The sequence below is a fragment of the Megalops cyprinoides genome, chromosome 8 (assembly GCF_013368585.1).
Source record: "Megalops cyprinoides isolate fMegCyp1 chromosome 8, fMegCyp1.pri, whole genome shotgun sequence".
Taxonomy (NCBI): domain Eukaryota; kingdom Metazoa; phylum Chordata; class Actinopteri; order Elopiformes; family Megalopidae; genus Megalops; species Megalops cyprinoides.
Window position 1 is genome coordinate 6,510,684 of NC_050590.1, and position 24,896 is coordinate 6,535,579.

At 44.5% G+C, this 24,896-nt stretch overlaps 2 protein-coding genes across 2 annotated transcripts in view; one reads left to right on the forward strand and one right to left on the reverse strand.

Annotated features, from left to right (window-relative positions):
- LOC118782252 (A disintegrin and metalloproteinase with thrombospondin motifs 7) overlaps positions 1-18,607 on the reverse strand; it is a 109,603-nt gene extending 90,996 nt beyond the window's left edge. Inside the window, exons 1-7 of the mRNA XM_036535557.1 lie at positions 18,478-18,607; positions 14,067-14,434; positions 11,038-11,212; positions 10,363-10,553; positions 5,777-5,860; positions 4,024-4,148; positions 1,189-1,338 (exon numbers count right to left, since the gene is read on the reverse strand). Of these exons, the coding sequence (XP_036391450.1) occupies positions 1,189-1,338; positions 4,024-4,148; positions 5,777-5,860; positions 10,363-10,553; positions 11,038-11,212; positions 14,067-14,434; positions 18,478-18,607 (1,223 nt within the window). The remainder of the gene's footprint in view (positions 1-1,188; positions 1,339-4,023; positions 4,149-5,776; positions 5,861-10,362; positions 10,554-11,037; positions 11,213-14,066; positions 14,435-18,477) is intronic.
- Positions 18,608-21,208: 2,601 nt separating this feature from the next.
- Positions 21,209-23,290, forward strand: LOC118782134 (relaxin-3 receptor 1-like). Its single transcript, XM_036535399.1, has one exon. It carries the CDS (start codon positions 21,315-21,317, stop codon positions 22,548-22,550), a length of 1,236 nt encoding a protein of 411 aa, XP_036391292.1. The 5' UTR covers positions 21,209-21,314; the 3' UTR covers positions 22,551-23,290.
- The last annotated feature ends 1,606 nt before the right edge of the window (positions 23,291-24,896 follow it).

Genomic DNA, 24,896 nt, shown 5'->3' on the forward strand with positions numbered 1-24,896 from the left:
CTCATGGCACGTACCCAAGTGGTTCAGCTATAAAATAAAGTGGAGGGGCAGCAAAGGGTAGTACTCAGGTAGATAGCGCACAGTATCTCAACATCACCGTAATGTATTGTGATCGTGATCCTGTTAAACACCTTGCCAAATTTGTACTAAGCATAAGCCTGTGTAATATGCTGGCATGGGGGATTTAATGTGCTATTCCCGGGAGAACAAAAGCAGCTGTCTGATAAGTCTAATTGGTACCCAAGAGAAAGCATTCCCAGTGAAACTGCAGATATAAGCCCGATAAGGCTTCTGACTCAACCCGAAGATCCGTTTGTCCTCTATGCCCTGCCAGCAACGCATTTTCAAGGGAGAGATAATTAAGATATCAGTGTTGCTGAGCGGGACAAAACTATCTTCACAGTAAGTTTGGGGTAAATTTCCTCTTCAATAACAAACTGATTAAATATGCTGTGTCACTGAACTGAGAAATGAAAACAAATTACGAACATTACTGGAAACCGCATTGATTTCAAGAGCCCTTTTGATATCAATAATTTATTTGTTTGAATCTCTGAACACTGCTAGATTTCCTCCCTCCGCTGCGTGTTTTGCATAAATGCTAACTCAAAATATAAGATTAAAAAGACATAAATTAGACAACTGAGGTAATGTACAGAAGAGCTGGGGATCAAACACTCACACACTCACACATGCAGAACACATTAAAATAGCAAATGGAAAGTCGATCTATATAAGCGTTTTAAAATATTGTAATTACTTTCACAGGTTAATTTCGTTTTCCCCAAAGACATTGAGATTAATCTGAAAACACTTTTTTCCTGCAAGATTGCACCAGTAAACCAAAGATGATGGACAGCCCTTTGCATCTTAATCTTATGAACACTAAATTACAAAACTCCAGATACTGAGTGATACTCAGAGTAGGTGCTTCATAACAGACTAGTCAATGCTAAGAGAGGTGATGATTAATTTAACCAAATTTGCAACTTGTGGCAAGACAAATTAAATTTTTGATAATGGTAACAGGCTATAATTACTCCGCAAAGGTTGAACCTTCCACCCACACTAACAATGTTTTTTTTTTTTTTTTCGGTAACACTGATCTGAGCCAGCTCTGTGAACGCTGAGCCAGTTTACTCCGGTGGGGCGCAGTGCCGGGCGGCGGCAGACGCTCGCGATGCTTACTTGTGGCCGAGCTCGTGCGCCACGGTGAAGGCCAGCGGCAGGCCGGTGTCCTCACTGATGCTGCAGCTGCGGTGCGGCTGGCACATCCCGGCCACGTGGGACAGGCCCAGCGTCTCGCATGGCTTGTTGATGGCCGCACAGATGTCCTTCCTGTGCACAGAGTGAGAGCCGTCAGTCTCTACAGGGTTATATCCGCAGCGGCCCACAAACCCCCCCACCCACCCCCCCACCACACCACACCACACCACACCACATGCTACTGGCAGATCATAAAACACTGTAGTCAGGGGGACAGAGTATTGCTCTTAGAGGATTTCAGAATATTACTGTCTTTATCAACTATTGCTTCTGTTTCCCTGTACACTTCATTGTGTGCGTGCGTGCGTGTGTGTGTGTGTGTGTGTGTGTGTGTGTGGGGGGGGGGGGGGGGAGACATTTGGTCCAGCTGCTCTCTAGTTTTACATTGAATATGCTGTGCTCACCATGCGCTGAAAATAAAGGTAAGAAAATGATGGCTCCATGGAAGCAAGCACTTGGAATTAAATTCGCCAGTGGCACATGGCAGGGTCCTAGCAAGCTGTTCAACCCCCCCGCACAGCCACCCCCCCCCCCCCCCCCCCCCCCCCCCCCTCCTGCTAAAGTAGCGCGACCGGATTTTTGTCACACTGCCTTGGGGTCTTCTCCTCACGCTTCGGTGATTACAGTTCAGACGCCTTCCTTTAATTACTGAGGTCGTCAAGTAAACGGGCGGCCGAGAAATAAGGCGCAGAGCGGAGAGCTGGCTTGACGGCGAACAGCGAGCCTAATTCAATTACGGTAGCCCACGGTATGGTGGACGCAATTTCAGGGGCAAAAAGATAAAGCGCTGAAGGATTGGGCTGGGAGGACACTGATAAGGAAAGCCTCGCCTTTCTTGGTTTGCACGCCTGGTCCCTCTTTTGTTGTTTCTGCTGTCATATAACAAATTGACGCCAGGTCGTCCCTTAAGGCAGTGAATCAAAACGTGCGTACTCCACTTAAAAGGTGAACCAGATCATGCGCGGAAACCTGAAACCGTACACAATCTCGCAGTACAATAAACTTAATGAAAGGAAAAAAAAAAACAGACAGGCGCTGTTTATTGAGTGTATCACTACATTGGAGTATTTTAGTGTTTGAGATGTTATCGTGACCAGTGCCGATACCAGTAATTTTTCAATGACGACACTTTCAGCAGATTTACATTTGTGTTCTCTTGTGATGAAGTTGAGCAGGCCCCTTCTTCATCAAGTTATAATTATTTATACTTGACAGTCAATTCAAGTGACGCCTTAATAACATGTATGCCCATTAAATTTATTTTTCCATTCAGTCCTTACCAGCGAGTTCCCTCGCCGTCACATTTCCTTGGTCGTTTCCATTCGTTTGTGAATGTCACTGATTACAACGGAGCGAAGTTTACCATCAGCGGACGTGCAATTCAAAACACTTCTGTATGTTAAGCTTGAGTGTTTATCATTGCGCCCGTGCATGTATGCGGAGTCTAGCTAGCTGGCAACATCGCAGTTTGAAGAGGAATACTGTGCAAACGGCTGCTTGTGTTCGGGAGGACTAAAGCGAAAACTAACTTACCGTGGTCTGCAGGTGCGGACGCTGCGGGAATGCGGCCGCATGCACGTGCATGTTTATACCTGTATCGGCGCCTCACTCCGGCTTTGCGACAGGGGAGCGCTCCTATCGTTCTTAAATGTCGTTAATTTGTGTTCTTTTTTTTTAAAGTGTCATTTGGATATTGAATGTAGTCTACGGCGGGGTCTGGTAAGGTGAGTTCATTTTAACTGCTGGTCGGCTCACTTAAGGGGAGACCCGGAGAGGGTCTTAGCTTCTATGCCCGTGTTCCTTGTAAGTCTAAGTGTACACCAGCTGCCTGGCAGCAACAGTGGCATTAGCCGGTAGGGCTTGCAGGCAGCTTTAGGCCTGGATTATTGGTATACTTTGTGTTTTTTCTTTTCTGATGCACCTCTGCTGTTTTGGACTTGCACTGTGTATACCAATCACCTGCGCCACTTTTGTAAATAAAGCTCTCGTGTGATGGCCCGTTCCTCTCTATGACCCCTATGCCACATTTCCTTGCTCACATCTGTCCTCTCACAAAAAACAACGTACATTGTTCCAGTCCTTTCTGGAGTTGTACTGTATCGTTTTGTAGAATGTTGATTAAAATTGTTCAACCACCAATATATAAAGGCAGTCTGACATGAACATTGTCCTTCTCCACAGCATACCTCAGCCATCATGCCAGAAGTTCTCATTGCAATGAATGCATTTATCATTTCTAGAAATTAAGCCACACATCATGTTCTTTTGCCTAATTACAATAGAGGATTGTGCTGCAACAGCAGACACACATCAACCCAAGAAAATCACAAGGTATTTGTCTTAATTGGAAACAACTGTCTGCAATTGTGCCTTGATTACGCTGTGGATTACGCTGTTTTTCTGGTGAAAGTTTCACTTTGTTTCCCCTGTAAACAAATCAGGCATGCTAGAAAGAAAGAATTAGCATCTTCTCTCTCCTCAGCACCAAAAAATGTAACATGATCCTGTCTGCTAGGGCTGGTAAAATTACTAGCACTTTCGATGGGTGGAGGAGCAGGACCCACACCTGTGGATCAGGTCCACTCACACTCACACCTGATTAGTGTGAGTAACATGCTCTTAATTAAATCAGGTGAGCTCAGCTAATCAAAAGTGCCGCTGATGAGTTCAGTCAGGTAGGTAGAGCAGGGAAAGATGGAAAACGTGCAGGACAGTGGGCCTCCAGGAGCAGGATTGAGAAACACTGGTCTGGTGTACCTGGTGAGGAGGACGGCCACGTCGTGGTGCACCGGGTGCTCGTCCCCCTTCATGTTGAGCCTTTTCTGCCACTTGCAGAAGCTGCTCAGGCTGTTGTCTGCATGATGGGAGATCTTCAGGTCCTCCTGGGGAACAGTCAGATCACGGTTACGTGATCATCTTTGCCACGTCATCGGATCAACAAAGGGTCACACAGAAACATGGATGTATACTATGCCTAGCAGCAGATGTTGTATAACCTTGCTCTTAAAGGTTATTTCTGTGTACAGTGAGTACATTAGTGTTATGAAAGCTAGTTCTGCTCCTACGGATCAGTGTTTTTCAATATGTGAATGCTGTGATGTACTGTTGCTCTTATAGGTGATGGTTTGGAAACAGCACACATTTTGTGGAAGGTGCTCTCCATTACATGAAAGACAATCTATCCTCTAGCACCCAAGGGTCATTGTTTGGATATATTACAAGATGCAAGAAAGAAAATAATAATAATAATAATAATAATAATAATACAATGATTGACAACTTCATTTCCACCAGACTCAGAAATGACAAAGCTGGTGGAACAGCGTGTGACAGAAATCCTTGAAAAGGACCCGGCGATGACGTGGTTTGCCAGTGAGTCCTGGCTCAGTCTGATTGATGGCTCCAGAGCAATGACATGTTACCAGCACTCAGTCACGCAACGAGTGCATCCACAAAACTGAACACAGACGTATCCCCATTTCCAAAAGGCCCCCAAAAAATGTACTCCACCCAACACTAGCTGTATGACGCAAACAGTCTAGGCAAAAAGTCCATTCATGACACTGAAATAACACTGTGAAGATTTCTGTGAAAAAGAACTGCCGTGTGATGTGGACATTCCCTGGGGCACCCAACAGGAGATTATAGAGATAAATACACCGGACAGAGTTGACTCATATCAACACAATTCAAAAAATGACATTAGAGCTGGTTCTCATTTCCTTCGTGAAAAGCTCACCCTTCTGCTTTATAATCACTCATCATTACTGCTGAGATGAACAACCTCTAGCATTATGTATCGACTGCACGTGTTTGCATGGAACCATACAAGAGGGATGAGAGACATGCCACTACGACACGTATTCTAAGGGTAGTACATATCCTCAGGCCTAATATTGTATTCCCCACCACATTAAATACACTGATTAATACTATGTACGTATTCAGGATAGATGAACATGGAACTAATTATAACATGCTGTGCTTTCACACAGAATGCTGAGTAGGGACTTCTGGTTGCAAAAAGTCTAGAGGGTAACTGAATGTTAGGCGATTACCACGCTTGTTCATGCAACGTTTGGTAAAATGGCAATGGGAGGATGTGTGAGTGTGTGGGAGCAAAAGGCTCTGCCTGTGAAATATGAGTGGACATTCTTCCTACAGGGCTACTGAGCCAGGTCTATGAAAATCATTAAATTCACTACTGCAATCTTGCAACCAAGGCAACTTTAGCTCACGCAGCACACTGGAGACAAACCATCTGGGAGAGATTTTTCATTTATGATTCATATCGCTGTGTTAAAATCCACCCCAACACCTCACAAACCCTCTAATTGAAAATTGAGATTTATTTTTCCCCTCACCCACAGACAGGCCAGGCCAGCTCCAAATTGGACTCTCAATCTGCTTTAAAGAGTGGGCACAAGATGTGCAGTCATGTTGGTCAACAGACCCTGAAGCGGTGCAAGAATGTTCCGGCGAAGTGACTCGCCACACAATCCGCTCTTACCTCGTCCTTCTCCAGCAGGATGAGTCTGACCACCACAATGTTAATGGAGTTCCCGATGCTGGCGTCCCGGAATAACCCCGACACCTGAAACGCACAGGTAAGCACAGGGAAACCCCCCCCCCCTTCCATGAGTAATCAACCCTTTTTCCCCACCCACAATGGCTATATCTCTTCTGTACCAGCACTGCATGTCGCCAGCATATCAACTGCAAGTCAGAGAGAAGAATTTAGAAATCTCAGGCTCTCAAAGTTAAATAAAAGCTACTGGATGCCCGTTCCCTGTTGAGCTGGCCACTGTTTTCCCAATTGGCTCCCAAGGGTTAGCCCTGGCACGACTAATAGCCACAGGCACAGTGCTACAACCACTCTTCCTTTCCTCTTGCTGTCCATCACAATAAAAGATGTGATGCTTTACCAGTATCCACGGTAATCAGAGAATAAGAAGTGTCTCATGGCCCAGAAACTGCTCAAGAAGGGGTTTGGAATAACCGCAGAATTCTCTTTCAATCAAATCCTCTGCCTTTCACTTTCCAGTAGTTATTTTCTGTTGCACTATTGATTTGGCACTGCTGCTGAAGTACATTGTTTTTTGTCAGAGAGGTTGTGTCTTAGCTTGCAATTAATATTATTATTATTATTTTGGCTTTAATTTCAAGAAATTTCAACTACACTGGAAGAAACAGGTGGCAAATTCAGCAAAGCATGGCAGTAATCTCCAGCAAGCGAGTAATTAGCAATTATTTGCAGTTCTCCAACGTCCCACTTGAAGAAAAATTAATTCAAACACTTGCGCCTTTTCCCAGCTTCCAGGCAGAATGCAGGGCACATCATCCAGTCTCTGGGCATGTCTGAGTAATTAAAGTGCTGAACATGGAGCTGTCAACAGTGTTACAACTTAATACAACACTGTGCAATTCCAACCCATGGTGAACCGTAATATACTGTACTATAGTGTAACATTCCGTCCTGTACTGCACCAGAGCACAGAGAATTCCTTGGTGACAGATCATTTTCATCCTTTCCAGCTCCCTTTTGAAGAGGTCTCCCTCGGCACTCACAGGCTCTTGGATGTGACCGGCATTTCCTTCCAGCCAAAGAGGCAATCTCTTCAGAAGCTGTGAAACAGAGAGGTGCCCCTCGGTCCCATTCCCGCCCCCCGGGGGGAGCAGATTTAATCCAGTTCAACCCTGAGCGTCTCAGCCCTCTCCCTGCCACCACACCAAAAAAAAAAAAAAAAGTAAAAAGTAAAAAGGAGAGGAGACCTTCCACGCTCCATCTTAAGACCTTCAAGAGTAGAAATGTCAGCACTTTGCTGACATAAATTTGAAATGAACTGAGAAAGCGGAGTTCTGCCATCACCGTAAGATTGCCAGAATAAACTGTACACTCCACTCTTCTCCACATTGACCTGACAACTGTGGCCTGAGCAAGTAGCCCAAGGACTGTTTCAAAATATGCTTCTGCTCATGGCCCATGGGGTATGGTTGTGAAAAAAATAAATTCTGCGAATGAATTTATTTTCCTTCCCGGGTTGCCTGCAGAAAATAAGATGCTTTGGCTTGCCTCAGTACTACTGGCAGAGGTGCCATCGCACACCTGGTGCAGCTCTCCTCTGTGCCGGCCCACGACAAAACTATCGCTGAGCGTTTCTGGTCCATCGTTACTACTGTGTCAAAACAAAACTGGCTGTCAGATGGCACCACGGTGTGACTGCAGATCTAACTCACTCTGACGCTTTCTGTAACTAATGCCGGTCTCACCCCGTCTCATCCTCCACACGCTGTCTCCGGCATTCCACAACCCACAGCTGGGTCCACTGACTGATTCATTGAGAAATACCACCGAGAGTCAATGAACAGACTGTTAGTGTGGCGCTGCTGTTCGATGAATCACACATAGAAACTGCAAGAAGGAGAATTTGTACAAAAATCAAAAAAAATTATTTTAAAAATGAAACAAAGCGGACTATAACCACCCTGAACAAGAGCACAGGTGCACAGCTACCAAAAAACAGCTACTGAAATGGGTGACCTGGGTCTTCAGCCACACATCTGTATTTAATATGTTGTATTCTGCAGTATTTAATAAGGCAGGTGTGGCTCATTAACTCCAATGACTGGTCTGACACACAGTCCAAATTACAGACGATGACAATTACAATTAATCAGAACCGAAAATGGAGCCAATGAAGTCAGTTCTGTTATTTGAGAAGATGGTATTTAATTTCAGCTAAATACATGCACGCAAACATTTAACATTAAGCACTAATAAACATCTCACATTTTGGAGAGGCCTCCTACTTCTCAGTTAGGTATACAGATGACAGTTGTGACAATCACAAACACCTATTCCAAACTACTTCACTGGTGAATATCATCATTCAACATTCAGAAACAACAGGCACCATTCTCAACTACCTTGAATGATTGTTTTTTTAAGACCATTTCAGAGCCGCATTGTGAAATCTTGACAGATACAAAATCTCCTCAGGATGCGACTTAAAACAATTGAACCACGGCCGCTACAGAGGGGTGGGGTTAAGACGTCTGTGCCTTTTGTTATTTTGGTCCGCTGAAAATTTGTGCCGAACGAAAGCAAACAGCACATTGAGCCCCAGCTGGGAAGAACTGCCTCAAAAAAGGGCACCAAACCGCAGCCTGCCGAAGTGAATCTTTGGCCTCGTGTTTCCAAATGGATGCCTCATCTCTTCCACACGCAGTCCTGCAACTCTTTTTACAAGATGTTCCACTTCCACTTCAGTTGCTTGGCTAAAGCACCTGAATTAAACACAACAGCAAGCAAGCAAGCAGGAGCATAACACACAGGGTATCTGTATTCTCCATCACAGCTGCGTGTCCCTCTGAGAATTTCGGCTGCAGGTAGAGCAAGCCAGGCGCAAGGAAAAGTTGCAAAATAAAATCTGTAGAACCCGGCAAGTGGGCTACACAAACAAATTGAAATTAGTTCGCAAATATATTCACGTGTCATCGCACCTGAAGGAAAGTTTATGGAGATCCATTTTTTTTTTTTTTTTTGTGGGCAGACCCGCAAACTGTGGGCGGTCCTAGAGCTATAGTTAAATGTGACAAATGAAAGCAAGCCACACGTCTCTATTTACATTACCAAACCGCTATCCACAACGTGCACTTATGGGAAAGGTTTGGAACCACCACTGAGAAATACTGCAGCTTTCTATTTATTTTTTTTTTTTTACTCCAGCACCCTCCATGCGCCTGGGTTTTCAGCCACTGCTGCTGCGAATGACAGATTCTGCTCCGCTTTGTCTCCTGGGATCGAAAAAGGCGCCGTATCTCGGGAGCTGTGAATAAGGAGACTCATTCATTACGGGGCGCGCTGGTAATTTTCCCCGCTGCCAAGGGAGAAAGCCATCCTTGGGGGAGGATGAAAACGCACTCCCAAAACAATGCAGCTGTAGAAGTCACACAGGCGTCGTGCCCAGCCCCCGGCAGCCTCCCCCTACCTGGCACCACCAACACGCTCGTCTCTCCCGGCGCCAGCGCTACCCTTGTCACCGATGCCATGCTGCGGAGAGGGCAATTAAAATGACACCTGGCTATTTACCTCAAAAGGCTTCCTTCCTGACTTTCGAGAGCCGCCCGCCGCAGAGGAACAACAAAGCATAACGCCGCGTAATCTCGCCCTGGTGGGAGCTGTTAAATGCATTTCCTATTTCCATTTATCGGAGAGCGCCAGGTCCACTGGTCCCCTGTAACAATGGGGCAGTCCCTGGGACTGTCTGGGCCTGCTCTGTGTGCCTTCTGCAGAAACACGCCCTCTCAAGCCGGGTGAGCCGCGCCGCTTCATCGCCGGTGTGATTTCCACTGAGAGATTCCGGCGAGGATCTGGATTTCATTAGCTGTTTAATATGCAATGGGTGGCCCCCCCGGTTGGGGGGGTTGGGGGGTGAACGGGGCAGCCGAGGAAGAGGCAGCTGTCAATGAGAGCTGTGCGCTCCCTCTCTGCGTGACTCCAGTCGGCCGCGCGGACCCCCTCCCCTCTCGAGGTGACCGCTTCCTCTGACTTGGGCCCGATAACAGCCGGCTGGTCCTCGGCAGGCCCTGTGTATTTTGGAAAATGAGCCTGACAGAGGGCAACGGACTCAGAGACGGGTCAGCCCACTGGGACCCCATCCAAAATGAGGGCTGTTGGAACAACGGTCACTTGACAGGAAGTTGCACAGTCGTTGGGAAAGCGACAGACGGAGCCGTGAGAGACAAAAACACATGTTACCAGGAGAGGAGTGCTGGAGTAAAACAAAACACAGCATGGCTGTTACAGCAAAGGGACAGCTGGGACATAATTAACACTAATCACTTTCTTTCCCTGTAACGCCTTAGCGCTGACCTTTTAACAGCAAATCTTTGCACTGCAGTCTGAGGTGACAAATTTACACTCAAGCCTGTGAAACTGTAAGCGCTTAATTGTGACAGTTTACCTAAGGAATTCAGGGTGAGCGCCCTAATGAAAGGTACAACAGCGGCACACTACCTGGGAACCAAACTCGTAAACTGGGCACTGGTGAAAATGCTTGGGGGAGAAGACAGGCCAGAAGGTCAGACACTCACGATGTTCATGACGGCCAGCACGTAGCTCTCCACGCCCTTGCCGTGGTACTCCACCATCTTGGGGTCGGCCACCACCAGCGTCTCCACCCACTTCTCCCGGCTGATGGAGCGCTGGCGAATCCGACGCCTCTGCTGCTTCTGCTCCCACCGTTCCCGGTGGCGCTCCGCCCGTGCCCCGCCCTCATGGAGGTCTGGGGTGGACACAGAGAACCCCCCCCCCCCCCCAAAAAAAAAGATGAATCACACAATCGTCATCATCAAACACATCTCACAGCAGTGGGTGGGAGGGGTAGCTATGGATACAAAAAACAAGTAAAAGCACCGAAAGGCTGGGGAAAACAGTCCCGACAAACAGGGGGATGATAGAGATTTGAATGAAATGTCTCATTAATGCTTTCAGCGAAGCCAAGCACCACAACTTAAGAGTGGAAGCTGAACCTTTGCTTTGAAGAACACTTCAGGAGGCAGTGCCAAGTTGAAGACAACCTCTAATTATGTGCTCCCGGGGCCTCAAACGCTGAAGGATATTCCTCTCAGCCGCAGCTTTCCGTGCCCAGTATGTCTCTTTCTATTTGCCTCAGCGATATTGCAGCCTGAAGGGGCTGCTCTCTTGTAGTGCAGCCTTAGAATACAGAGCCAGGCTTGGGGCTTGTGAACATTTCCATTTTCCCGTACCTTTGACTCCACAGGTCCCATTGGCTCTGTGCTCCTGGGTCAGGCGGATCAGCTGGGCTGAAGGCTGGGCGATATGGCGCTTGTATATCACATGGGCCTGTGGTGACCCCTCATCCTGGGCGGGCTCCAGAGGCCTGATAAAGAACTCCTCTTCTGACAGCTTAAACAGACCCGTCTAGAGAAAAGGAGAGGGGTCATCACTGGAGATGGGGGGGTTTTATGGAGTGGAAAACATTTGTCTGCATATGAAATACCCTTTGGGGAGGGGACATCACACCCAAAAAGCATTATGTAAATGCCAAGCGTGTTTTGAAGCTTTGTTAGATTATTGTGGTATTTAACTCTAGGGAACTAAAACTCACACAAAAAATAAGGGGGGATTCGGCCCCACTCAGTGATACAGAGTTACGACCGGAGCCGTCCGAGATGTTCCGAACCGAATGTGATTAATGACCCAAAGTGCTGCTCGCTTTAACAAAACCTCTGGGGCTAGGGAAGGGAGGTGGGAGCGTGTGCCAAATTATCACCTCCATCCCACCCACACAGTCCACTCTCACCCCGTCACAAGCAACCACCCACAGAGCCATGTCATTTTTACTGCTCTGGGAACTGGACCGAAACTTCCTCCCCATGTCTAAACAGAAGCATGTCTGCCATACCTTCTGTTTGCCATCCCTGGACACAAGTCCCTCACCACACATGCTGAGACAGCAGGGACTGTAAGACTGGGCCAAAACCGTTGGTCACATTCGAAGACATTTATTTATTTATTTAAAAACATTTATTTAAAAATCTGACTGAATACGACCGGCATTTTCCCCTGCGTCCAAATTGCCCACATAATAAGTTCTTCATCGGTGGTTGGCCCAGTGTGCTGGGAGGATGGTTCGCACCAAACGATCAAAGCGAAGACAGATGGCCTTTTTTGTCCTGTGATTTCCAAAAAATGCTTCCTGACACACCGCAATCAAAATTCATTCTCGGTCCAAGTCATCTCAATACCCACTCTGCTCACAGGAGCTTGTTGGTGGGGTAGCTCGGGCTGGTCTATTCACTGCCAGGCACGGAACTGGGTCCACAACACTGGTGTTACTACAAAGTTATTTATGGTGCTGACCGAATAAAACGACCAGTTAATGCCAGGTTGCACAGTGTACAGCCATACATGACAAAGTACTACAATGAATATACCACGCTAGCATCACCGGGAGCAGATAAGCAAGAAATGATGAAAAATGAATAAGTCAAACTTCACAGTGTGAGCTCAGCTCACCAAAGGAATATACGTAATGTATGTAGAATGGGAAGGTGGATAACACAACCAAAAATGCCTTAAGGGTACAGCTTCTGAAATAATTGACTGTTATGCCGTGTAAGCACAAAAGAGCCCTACAGAACCTGCGCTGGGTTTACCATATATCCTGAGGTTACCCATTATGGCTTGTTAACTTTATTTCACTCCTGCCGGTCAGATTTTCTGCCACAGCTCTGTACCTCTGCAGCTCCATATTTAATGTGGCAACAGTAATTTAAGCACTCATGAATCTTAATACTATCACAAGTTAAACCCATCAAGCATTCTCCAGCAGTTTGTGACACGCTGTGGTGGCAGTCAGAGGAGGCGCAATGAGACAAATTGTGTGTTAATGAGGTGTTTGGGGGTGGGGGGGGGTTAAAATTTAATTGCAGCGCGCCCTGGACTTTCCAGATGTTGGGGAGTGGTGCTGAGTGGGGATGCATCCAGGATGCATCCATGATGGTGGCAGTGGAAGCGGCTGTAGAGGATGGGGGGGGGGGCTCCTGGGGACACTGCATCACCAAAGCAGAGCATTTGTCAACTAAAGACAGAACAGCAGGGAAAATCAACAGCGGGCCGTTACTCCATCTCGGCCGATAAAGAGAGCACCTTGACCTTGTCCTCAGGATACTCATCAAACACAGACGGTGCCTCAAAGACCGGGACTGTTGTGCCAAAAAAGAATTCTTAATTGGTGACACGAGATGCCTCTTCTCACACATGTATGTGTGATACAATAGACATGTTAATAACCACCTTCTCATAGCTCTGGGATCAAACACTCTTATATTAAGCAGCACTCCTCTTGCTGATCAAACAGAACAAGATAGGAATCATTTTCCTGAGGGCCGCATAGAATAATGATCTTTATGCTTTATTGTGATCTTTTGAACATAATTACCCTCCTACAATTTGTTACTGGAAAAAAACATCCACAACAATGACATTATTCCACATCAGTTGTATTGCTGTGGTTGTTGTGGCTATAAATTTGAATCTTGATCTGATTTAGTTTTGATTTGTTTTCCTGTGATAATTCAAAATTACATAACTGTGATGTATCATGTTTGTCATGATCTTTTTTTATTTATTTGACTGTGATAAATGCATTTGTTTGTCATATCAACATGATATGTATTGTATGCTATCTTCTTGGCCAGGTCTAGACTGGCAAAAGAGAATTGTAATATCAGTGGGACTTCCATGTTAAAGAAAGCATAAATAAAAACAAAAAATCTGACGTAAAAAATTGAAAGAATCAAAATATCTGGAGAACTGAAAGCCAACTACTTTCTGCTGCTGAAACAGCAGCATGTATTGTTGTAATTTAATGTTGTAATTTAAATGCAAAATCCTCAGGAAGCCATCGATGTCATGCTGCTCTTGAACAGATTTCCAAACACATCGAAAGTTTCATAGAGAGGCTCCTCCATTCAGCCGTCCTGCACTCTCTTCAATAACATGCACCAAATGCCTTCAAACTCGGATTGATGAGCTAGAGAATTAAAGCGGACTTTTCCCTCTGGTATCTGAACAACCTGTCAAAAAGGGAGCAATCAAAAACTATCGGTCTGCTGCACCTCGTTGGGGCGGACTCAATCTTTCCATCATGTTTGCGCATGTGTTAACGCCTGGACAGGTCGGTGTCCGCCAGCCCTCCCCTGCACAGAGAGCCAAAGGATTCTGAGTCCTGTCTTTACTGAAGCTGTGTCTCGGGGGGGGGGATACTCACCAGGCCATCACAGGTGCTGATGGCAGCCAGACCCCTCGACCTCCTCTCCTCCCACACCTCCCCGATGAAGTGGCAGAGGGCGTGGCCTCCAGAGCGGATCTTCGCCCCATCCAGGCCACCGTACCTCGTCTCAGTGAGGAAGCCCGGGGCCAGCAGGTGAGAGTTGAGCGTGAGGTTGAGGCGGAGGTCCTGCCCGCCGTGCTGCAGCTGGTAGAACACGCGGGTCTGGGGTCTCTCCGCGGATGGGGCGTCCCGCCTCTTGATCCGGCTTACTCGGTGAGAAACGAAATTCGACACGAACTGACCCCTCGCATCCACCCTCGAGGGGTGCACGATCTCATATTGGGCAAGTTCCTTAAGAACGCTGTCTGCAGTGGGAAAAAAAAGAGTGTGAGGGAAGACTCTCGACTTTTAAAAAGTTCATCAATACTTAAAATTACCATATTTTGAGTAAAAAAAAAAAGATAAAAGAAAGATGAAAGAAAACAGGCAACAAAAAAATCTACATCTTTAAAAGGTCAGCACAAAGTTTCCTCTCTCATCAACATAACAAAGTACACCTCTTATGATACGACAGAGAGGGAAAGATGGACAGTGTAGGAGGAGAAATACAGAGAGAAACAGAAGGAGAAAAGGAAGAAAGGCAAAAAGAGAATGAAAGAGTGAGGACAAGAGATGGAGTGAGGGTGAGAAGAGCATATGGTTATCATGATTCGTCTTAATCATCCATAAGATTAACTGTAAATGAATCTGAACTTAATTAATAACACGGAGTCTTGATGATGTTTGGCTATTTTCAGCATAAAGCACACACTATCAGGCCAAGGGTAAGCCTTATTTTTGTGTTTCATGAGCAGACACAAAAATGGGAGAAATGACACAGTGGAATCTGGAAAGCTATTAAATTTGCAACATGGATCATTGAGCCACTAACAAATGGTTTATCATCATCGATCAAATGAATTCTCCTCCTAATAGTCTTCGGGGGGCACTGACTTGACTGTCTCACTTGCTTCACATCAAAACAGGAACACAAGTGACCTTGAGAGAGTATTCCCATTTGAGCAAGTATAGCTACAATGCATTTACCAGCAAAACACAAGAAGCTTAATTACACTCTGAATAACCTCATTGTAAGAACAGGCAGATAGGCAGTTTATATTTCAGAATTTGCCAGATATATCATTTAAATCCTAATCCTGGTGGATCCATGTGCACTGGCTTTCAGTTTAACTGAACTTTTCATAATTAGCATTGAACAATGACTGAAAACCATTACCCTACATGCGGTAATTGTGTAACTGTTCTCCCATTAAAAAAGGTTATTGCTTGACAAGAGGACGGAGATGTACAAAAAGAAACATTATAAATAAAGAAAAGATAAAAAATCGTAATACAGGCAAACGTTAAAAGGTAAAAGGGTTAAAAACGGGCCAAAATGTACGATGATCAAGGGGTAAAACCCAATCTCTGCTTGCTTGATGAAGATTTTTCTTTGGAGATTTTTCATTGGATCCTTTCATCTAATGCAGAACATATGATGACTTCAAACAGTTCTTTGTTCAAATTTAAGGACAGTTAAGAACTGTTAGGTTGAAAGCCCCCCTATAACTTATAGGGATAGTAACAGGAACATCTTTCTGGGTGAGAGACTGTGTCAAAATCTGACAATACAATTCACTTTTGTTTGATGTATATTCATTCTTCTTGATGTAGCTTAAAAAAAATCAGGACAAACTTAAGGAAATGACTTCCCACACATTAAACAATGCAACAATGCCTAGATACTATACGTAACAAATGTACTCGGCAAAGTGTTGAATTTGCTCCTGTGAAGTGACTCAGAAGTGGGGTCGGCATGAAAGCCGACAAATAGAGGAACGTTCCAGGAGCAGGTTGGAGCCCCTTCAGACAATGGAGCTATTCTGTTTCTGCTTCATATTCATGCAGTGACTTTCAGGACTCTCTCTTCGTCTTTGAAACCCCCGTGAATACCCAAAGAGCACTTTCTTGGGGGGGTGGGGGGGGGGGGGGGGGGGGCTGGTGGGGAGTCGCCAAACGGAAGCTGGCTTGGAGGAGAACCTATAATGTCAGTTTACGACAGCAATTGCCGGCGGGCGCGACTCTCATAGAATACCATCACTTCTCAGCGCTGGGCTGTGGAGAACGGTCACAGAACCAGAAAAATCCTCTCCGTCTGTCACACAGCCCTCCACCTAGCTCATCCAGAATCCAATAACCCTCCTCCTGAGCTCTCTAGCACCACGGTCCCATCTGATTTGCGTGGAAGGTGACAGTCAAAGCCGGTAGCTTCCCTGCTGTTTATCTCTTCCTTTTTCCTCACTTACTCCCTCTCTTATCTCCACTCGAGGCACCCACAGGTGAGTCTAACCTCCATTGCGGCGGGGAAAAAAAAAGAAGAGAAACCACATTATTTCTGCTTGATAGGTAATGTCTGTAATGGTCTGATATAGGCGGCTGTCTCCCAGCGGTGAAATGTTTTCCACTAAATGCAAATAAATATTCATTTAAAAACCTTCCAAATGTAATTTACAACCAGCACCTGCACTTATGGGGAGCGTTTCCATGGCTTCAGGTTTTTTTTTTTTTTTCTTATAAATAAATACTGCCCTTTTAGCTCGACTGGACATAATCTTTGTATCACCTTGAGGTGACAGCCTTGAATTGCTATGCAACGGTGCAGCAGGCAAAAGCAGAAATTTGCTGGTGTGTAACTGGCATTCCCAGCAGTTTTTGTTCTGCGCATATATTACAGTGAATCTGTCCGGTTATTTAAAAGGTACACGAGTTATTATTTTTACCATGTATGCTCACTGTTTCCATGAGTATTATTAGCAATCAACTCAAATCAAATATCACAGTATTATATTTTTGTATTTGTTGCTGGGATATTTTCCATTTCTATACATTTTAATATAATTTCTACATAACAGATTGTCAACTACAAACTGAATTTTCTGAAAGACACAAAAGATGACAGACCTCAGAATAGTGATTTTAATCAGACCCTTTCTGAATAATAGAAAATTACACAACAGTACCAACTCTGAAGTCCTTCTCCGAGCGAATCAATTCATTCGTTATGTAAGACTCACCTGGCATTGTACTTTTGTCTTTTCGCCTTTTGCATTATACTACTGTCATTCCAAAATCCACAATATGCTTAAAGAAACAAACCATAAATTCGGGTGACCATACATCCTCTTTTTCCCGGACATGTCCTCTTTTTGGGACCTAAAAAAATGCGTCCCAAAAAGAGGACATGTCCGGGGAAAAAAGGACGTATGGTCACTCTACATGATAAATGTGTGTGCGTATATGTGTCGGGGATTCTAGCTGATGTATGTTTTGATTTACAGTAAATTCTTTAAACAAATCTGCAGAGGGATCTCTGAATATGAATTTGTATTCTGAGGAGAGTGTGCTCATCAACAGGAAGTTGGTTATATCTCGTGCTGTGTACACTTTGATATGATGGCACGCAGCTGGAACAGAACGGCCCTTGATATATAGTTAGACGTGGTAGTGAGGTCAGCCTTCTCTGTGAAATCTATCAACACAAACAGAACGTAAAACACACCCAGACAGATGCGCCTCTCTGACACGCACATACAGAGAGAGGGAGGGAGAGAGAGAGAGAGAGAGAGAGAGAGAGAGAGAGAGATCAGCATTACCAGTTAAGTGCGTGCACGGGGTAATATTGTAAACTACCTGCATACGGTCAGGGTTACCTAGTGTGTGACCATCGCCACTGGAGGGTAATGGAAATGCAGCGAGATTCTGCAGAGAGCAGTGCGAACTTAGTGCACCTAGTGTAGAAGTCAGCAGAGAACGTTAACCTGAGAGTCATCGGGCTAGGTCGCCAGTAAACGCTCCGCCGAGAGTAGGAGTCCAACAACATGAACTGGAGTGCCCGAGCTCGCCGCTGGCACCGCTCCGCACACAGCTGTGTGTTGAGGGCAGGAAAACATTCCCAGGACAACGGAAAGAACTGTTCATGGAAAACCTTTTATGGACCGGTTTTCAAGTGGCTTGAGTTAATTTCACCAAAAAAACTTCCAGATACACCGTTTCAGTAATGCGTGCATGAAACCGAAACACTGCACACGACGCAATGATCATTTCAGTTAAAGCTATTCGCCTTTTTCCTTCCCACCCTGCATCTCAATACATCCACAAAAGGGAAGAAAACTGTCCACACTGGAAACAATGAGCTAATTAGTCAGCAGATCTTCTAAAAATAATGTTCGAGGGAATGTCTTGGGGATATTACACATAAATAAATATTTGACAGGGAAATAAATTAATAACAGTTAAATAATACAAAAATTCAAAACTTGAATAAATGTAAGGTTTTGTTATTTAGCACATCTGCAAGCACTCTACTCACCTGGTTTTTGTTCAAGTCCAAATGCTATACGGCTTTCCAGCACGGATAAAATCCCTGCCGCCACTAAAAAGTTAGCGGGAGAGAAAGTTGGTCCGAGAATATTAGATCCGTAATACCGGTGAATGAGCATGTTGCCGCACGGTTAAAGGAAACCCCCTCGTAATCCGTCCTCCTCGCGACCCAAATGTCATTTCATGTACTTTTCATCGTTAACTAGACTTCTTCTCCACGCTAAAATCATCTGGTATCCTTTCCCAACTGAAGTGACGTGCAGAAGATGGGGGAAAGGCTCCGTTTATAAACGTCTTCTTCACCCGGCAGTCTATCAGAAGAATTCAACTTCTGCAACTCTTAGTGAGGGACTCGGCATAACGGGTCTTCGGGAACAGTTTGCGTTGATGTCAAGTGACAAAAGACTCCCCCGTCCTTTCCCTACTAGCAGTCCCCAAAACAATGCATGGCACTTTGGTAGTTCCCTTACAAACTTTGGAACAGAAACGCCTCTCCGATAACGTTAGTAGCTTTGTGGGAGGACTTCAGTGAATGCCTCTTTCATTGAATCCCCCGCACCAAACAAAGAGAAAAGTTCTCAGCTAAGGACTCGTTTGTTGTTACTTCAAGACGTAAGTATTTATACATTTGCAGCAGTGCACGCCAATTTACACGTGCACGGGACACCGTTAGTGATGAGGGACAAAGTCAGGCGTTATAGCATTGATTTAAAATGTGAGACTTTAATACTTGTGCAGTGCAGTTAAACTCTACCGTTTACGATCCCGAGTGATGCAGTTTTTAGGTGGGACTTGACTACATGACCGAAGCGGTCCTGGACCAAATTAGGATCTCAGCGTGAATGGGGATGACCATCTGCAGGCCGATAACAACTGCACAACACATAAGACAGACACTCAAGCCATTAATTCTTAATGTACATTTTTTTTTCTAGTGCAGATTGCAAGCAATAAAACGTGCACTTTAGTTTACTAACAGAGTGCCTGCAAGCATGCTCCTGCATGCATTTACAAAAGCCCCACTGTCAGGGCGAGCGAAGCCCTCGCGAGAGGATTTCCTAGAACCTAAGCAGATATTGTGTATTATTTGAATTTGCAATGTATCTCAATGTATAACCGGTCCAACTGAATATACAAATCGTTAACCCCTTCTGCCCCACCCCTCTTTTCACAGATGCTCTGTCCTGAAGCATATGGATCGAAATGATGGATAGACAAGGCTGATGATAAATAACCAAGCTATCGACAAATTGGTTAACTGTAACTTTGTTCAGGGGCAAGTAGGCCCTCAATCATGTGGGCATTGAGCACGTTACAACGTTGGCTAAGGTGTCGGGGATTTAGTTGTCGAATATGGTCAGTTTGAAATGTTTAAGTTGTGCTTGTTATCCGCCTCGGATTGGTGGCGTTGTGGAAAAAGTGTAAAATTTCCTTTTATGAAAATGTTAGCCAAATTAAACGTTTATGGTAGTGATAAAACAAAAAGAGACAAATCGATTCCCCCTGTAGACGTATCTCTTCAGTGTGTGCGCCCTCTTGCGGAAAAATAGTCCAGTGGGAAAACTGACTTGCACGCAGACAACTACATCCATGCCTGTAAGCGTAGTTATTATGCAGCTTACAGACGTCCCAAACATTGAGTAAATCATTCTGTATTAAAATAATTGCCATATAGTAAGTTCATAGCATTGCAGTCTTACCGCACCCTTGAGGTGCACTGGTACTTGCATAGCCACAGGGGCAGTATGTAGTATGTAGTCAACGCTATTAGACGTTATGCAATGAACTGAATGGAAGCATTAACTTGAAACTGGAGGCATGTTACGCAGGGTGAATGGGTTGAACTAATGCACTCGGGGCTATGCATGTTTTCCAAACAGGGTTTTATAGAAAACAAAACGGAGCACACGTGGATCATTGCTTCATCGTTGATCGCTGATGAAAGTTTTTAAGCGTATTTTCACAACCCCTAAACACTGGTGTCTTAAAATGGATCTGAGTGGTTCGAAGTGATTTCAAAGCCTGCGCGCGCTGTCACTTCAGCACCATGATATAAGCGTGAAACGCCCCCGTGAACGAGTGGCGGCTTCAGCATATTATAACATTTGTGTGTGTGTGTGTGTGTCTGAGAGAGAGAGAGAGAGAGAGAGAGAGAGAGAATTAAGAAAATCAAATGGAAAGTCGGTTTCCCACTATATTTTTGCCACTTTTATCTTGGACAGAACCAGTTTTCGTGGTCTGTCCGCACGTGAGTCCTTCAAATGATGAGTTCATGGGTACGTGATTAACGTGATTACCGTGGAATATGCTCTTTAGCGGCGTATGTACCTGTAGTAGAACTTTAAAAATACGCCTTGCACATTGTGAAATGTAACAAGTGAAGGAAAGCTTAAATCTCTGCGCAAAGACAGAATCACTCTTTAACTGGTCTGAGATACTATAGCAGTGCATTATTCATAAAACGCGACTCTATTATTTCATCCTTTGCATATTGGTACCCGGAAGAAACTATATTAAATTTCACAATTCTCTGCAATCCAGTGTGTAATACATGGTTTCTGATCTCTCTTTGATACTCAGCTAGCACCTGCGGTGCTGTTCACATAACCTGTCAATCAAATTGCTTTTGACCAATCCTTGACTTTCAGGGGCAGGCGCGTGGAATGCGCACTTCTATTAAAACGCTAGCGCAGAACGATCGGAAGAACGGAAGGATAGGGCTTTCGGTGACAGCAGAAAAATGTACACTTCTCGCAGTCTAGGAGATGTGAGTGACCGGTACCCTGTCATTTGGCAGAAACATGAGTATGCAATGTAGTTGTTGATATGCAATCGACAAACCACCTGGTGCTGGTAAATGCACCTGGGAGAGCGTTCTTATCAGACATGATGGGGGAGATTTTCAACCACAGCGCTGGCAGCAGCAAGTTTAACAGGTCTCTGACGGACAGATTCAGCAGCCTGGAGGACATAGATGTCACTGCGGACGGGAGCCCGGTTCTCAGGATCCTGATTTCGATCGTGTACTCCGTTGTCTGCGCCGTGGGCTTAGTGGGGAACTTGCTGGTGTTTTTCCTGATGAAGATAAGGCAGGGGAGAAAGAAATCCACAATCAACTTCTTTATTCTTAACCTGGCTGTGACAGACTTCCAGTTTGTGTTGACCCTGCCATTCTGGGCGGTAGACACCGCTCTGGACTTCAGCTGGCCGTTTGGAGATGCGATGTGCAAGATCATCCTCTCCGTCACCGTTATGAACATGTACGCTAGCGTGTTCTTTCTCACTGCCATGAGCATCACCCGCTACTGGTCTGTCGCCTCGGCTCTGAAGAACCGAACTCGACAGATAACTTGCTCGGTGAAATGGGTGAGCGCTCTGTTGTGGATCTCAGCGACTGTGGCTACGGCACCAACATCCATATTCTCCACAGTGACAACCGTAGCTGGAGAGAAGCTTTGTCTTCTGAAGTTTCCCGCTGGGCATTACTGGTTAGCCCTTTACCACCTTCAGAAAATCCTGATTGCCTTTGTTTTGCCCATGCTAATAGTTTCAATCTGCTATTTGATGCTTTTGCGATTCATTCGCCTGCGAAGCATGAACAACAACCACCCAAAGCGGAGGTCCAGAGTCACCAAATCCGTCACCATCGTGGTGCTCTCGTTCTTCCTCTGCTGGATGCCAAACCATGCCATCACTTTCTGGGGTGTCTTGGTAAAATTCAATGTGGTTTACTGGGACAGAACATACTACATCGTTCACACCTACGTGTTTCCAGTAACTGTCTGTCTCGCTCATGTCAACAGCTGCTTAAATCCAGTTCTATATTGCTTAATGAGAAGGGAGTTTAGGAAGATGCTAAAGGATTTATTTTGGCGAATTTCTTCACCCGCTATTTCTAACAGCTGCCAAATACGCCCGTTTTCTGGCACTATAAAACCAGAACAGGATGACACCCAAGTAGTTATTCCTCTCAACGTGATCGACACCGAGCACTCCAGACTATCCATCATTAACGGACGATGTGACGCGCTGCCTTTTTCAAGCGGAGTGGTGGAGAGGTGAGGGACTGCACACGGGAAGGTGGAGGTGCCATGCAACGTATACACGTGCCCATACCAGCGACTGAAGATGTCATATGTTTACGACTGAGACCTTTCTTATTTTCTTCGCCAATGTCAATGTTAAAATGTGAAATTCGTGACGTGCCAAATTCAGTATGTACTGTAAACATGCGTGTCTTTTAAGTTGCATTAACTCTGCGGTTCAAACCATGTGCATGACTTGAATTTGCCTTTCTGTACTATACAACATTCTGTCAGCAAAGCCAACTTTTAAATGTAAACATGCAACAAGCAGTGCTCATTGAAATCGTTTTGTTGGGCATATGCCGCAATCTTTACGCATCAGTGTTATGATCACAAAATCACAAGCACGTGTTTGTTCTTTGTGGGCGTACACTGGTGTGCTGTGATTTTGGGGTTTGGAATGTGCAAAAAATAAGATTTGAGCGCACGCTGTCTCGCCTTAAATATAGTTTTAAAGTATTACTATGGCCCTATACCGTGTTTTGATCTGAAAAGTATGTTTCAGTGTTACTTTTTAGCTATACTTTGTCAGATGCCTCAAGACAGTATACATTTCCTATAAACACGGATAGAAAAGATATACCTGCATTAAATACCGGTCTTATCTATCCGAAAAGTATCCAGGGAAAGGGAACTTTCTGTATTTTTAATGTAAGTAATGTTTCTGTAGATGTTGCAAATGAGCATTGTGTTCTCTTGAGTAACTGAATGTAAGGACTGTCCATGCACCGTTCGACTGTAAATTCGCATAATAAAATGTTTTATTATGGGCAAAAATGGCTTTCGGCTGACATGTTTTGCAAGGTCACATAAGACTATGTACGATCACAAGCTTTTGCAATGTACACCTGTATTCATGTTATTAGCCCTTCTGAAGTTACCTGATCACTTCGACATGGGACTGGATACCTTATTTAATTTTGGTATAGTATACTTTTATTCCGGAGTTTTTTTTCTGTCAAGGAAAAATATGCTAAAATACTTTGGCATTAGCATCTTACATTCTAAACGCCAAGTATTTTCATTTGTTTTAAAGCTTCTGCAAATCATCTGAGTAGTTTGATAAACAATCTTCTTAAAATTCCTTGAGGAATAGGCTCATTTGTACTATTCCCGCAGGGCGTGTCACGTCCAATAACACAATAAACAGTAAAGAGTAAAAAGTAAAAAGTAAATGTGAATTAAACGAAAACTAAAACGTAATATCCAACCAAAACCTTCGGAAACAAACTCTTCAACAGTCGAAATTAAATGAAATTCATATTCACTAGCAGTAATTAGTGACTTGAAGCATCTCCACCAGGAACGATATCAAGTAGCTACTATTACGTGTTACGGAAGCGTGATCCAGGCTTGCTTCGTTTTGCGTCTGAGCCCCAACACAGGCGCCGCAAGTGGGCGTTAATAGACATTCTCCAAGGAGCGAAAGGATTTGCGGTGCAGTATTTTTTTTTTTCTTACAAAGCTTTATTGGCGCCCAGCATAACCTTGACTAAAAGCGTTAAGGAATTAACTTAACTGAAATAACGTAATGGCGCCACACTAAAATGCGGTTTCGCAATGCGAGAAAGGCGCGTATTTTTTAAATTAATGCTTAGTTGGATAAGAAGTGGGCAACAATGTCAAGTGATCACTAAGGTGGCTGCAGTCACCTATACTGTCACTATTTTATTCAGATTACTTTAGATTTAAATGGCCCAATGACTAATCAATAATCGGTAATGATCAACATCGGGTCCAGCCACGTAAAGATTATAGAACCTTAAGACTGAACTGTAAATGTGTGAATATTGAAGACGGCCAGTTAAGGGACCATGAAAACATGGCATCTACTCAGGTAATGGGTTTAAATGAATTCACGCAAATGTAGCTAACATTACTTTTACTTTAGAGGAAATTTGGACCGACTTTCTAAACGCAATGGATATTTTGTTTTCTTTTTTTTCAATTGGATGATTCTTGTAAAGACTTGACTTCACCATAAGTCTTACAACAAGTAGGCCTATATAGAAATCCACAACACCGTTTCCCCAATTTCCACTCATCTATATGTAATCGTATAATTGCCACTCTATATATCTATATCGGCATATAGACTGTAAAAAATGACCTTGAAACACAACTTGAAAACATAAAAACAAAGCTGTACGGCTTTTTGAGTTTTCTGAACTGTACGGCACATCAGTAACATAAACTTATTTTTAAAGCTGCAATTTCCCTCAAATTTTAATATTTAGTTCGACAAACTCTTCATTGATAGTCGTAGGTACCTATATACTCAAGTTGAATGAGCTTATATTTTTATCTTCAGCAAACATTTAGT

Coding starts and splice junctions, on each gene's coding strand:
- LOC118782134 (XM_036535399.1), top strand. CDS start 21,315: ATGCAATCGACAAACCACCTGGTGCTGGTAAATGCACCTGGGAGAGCG.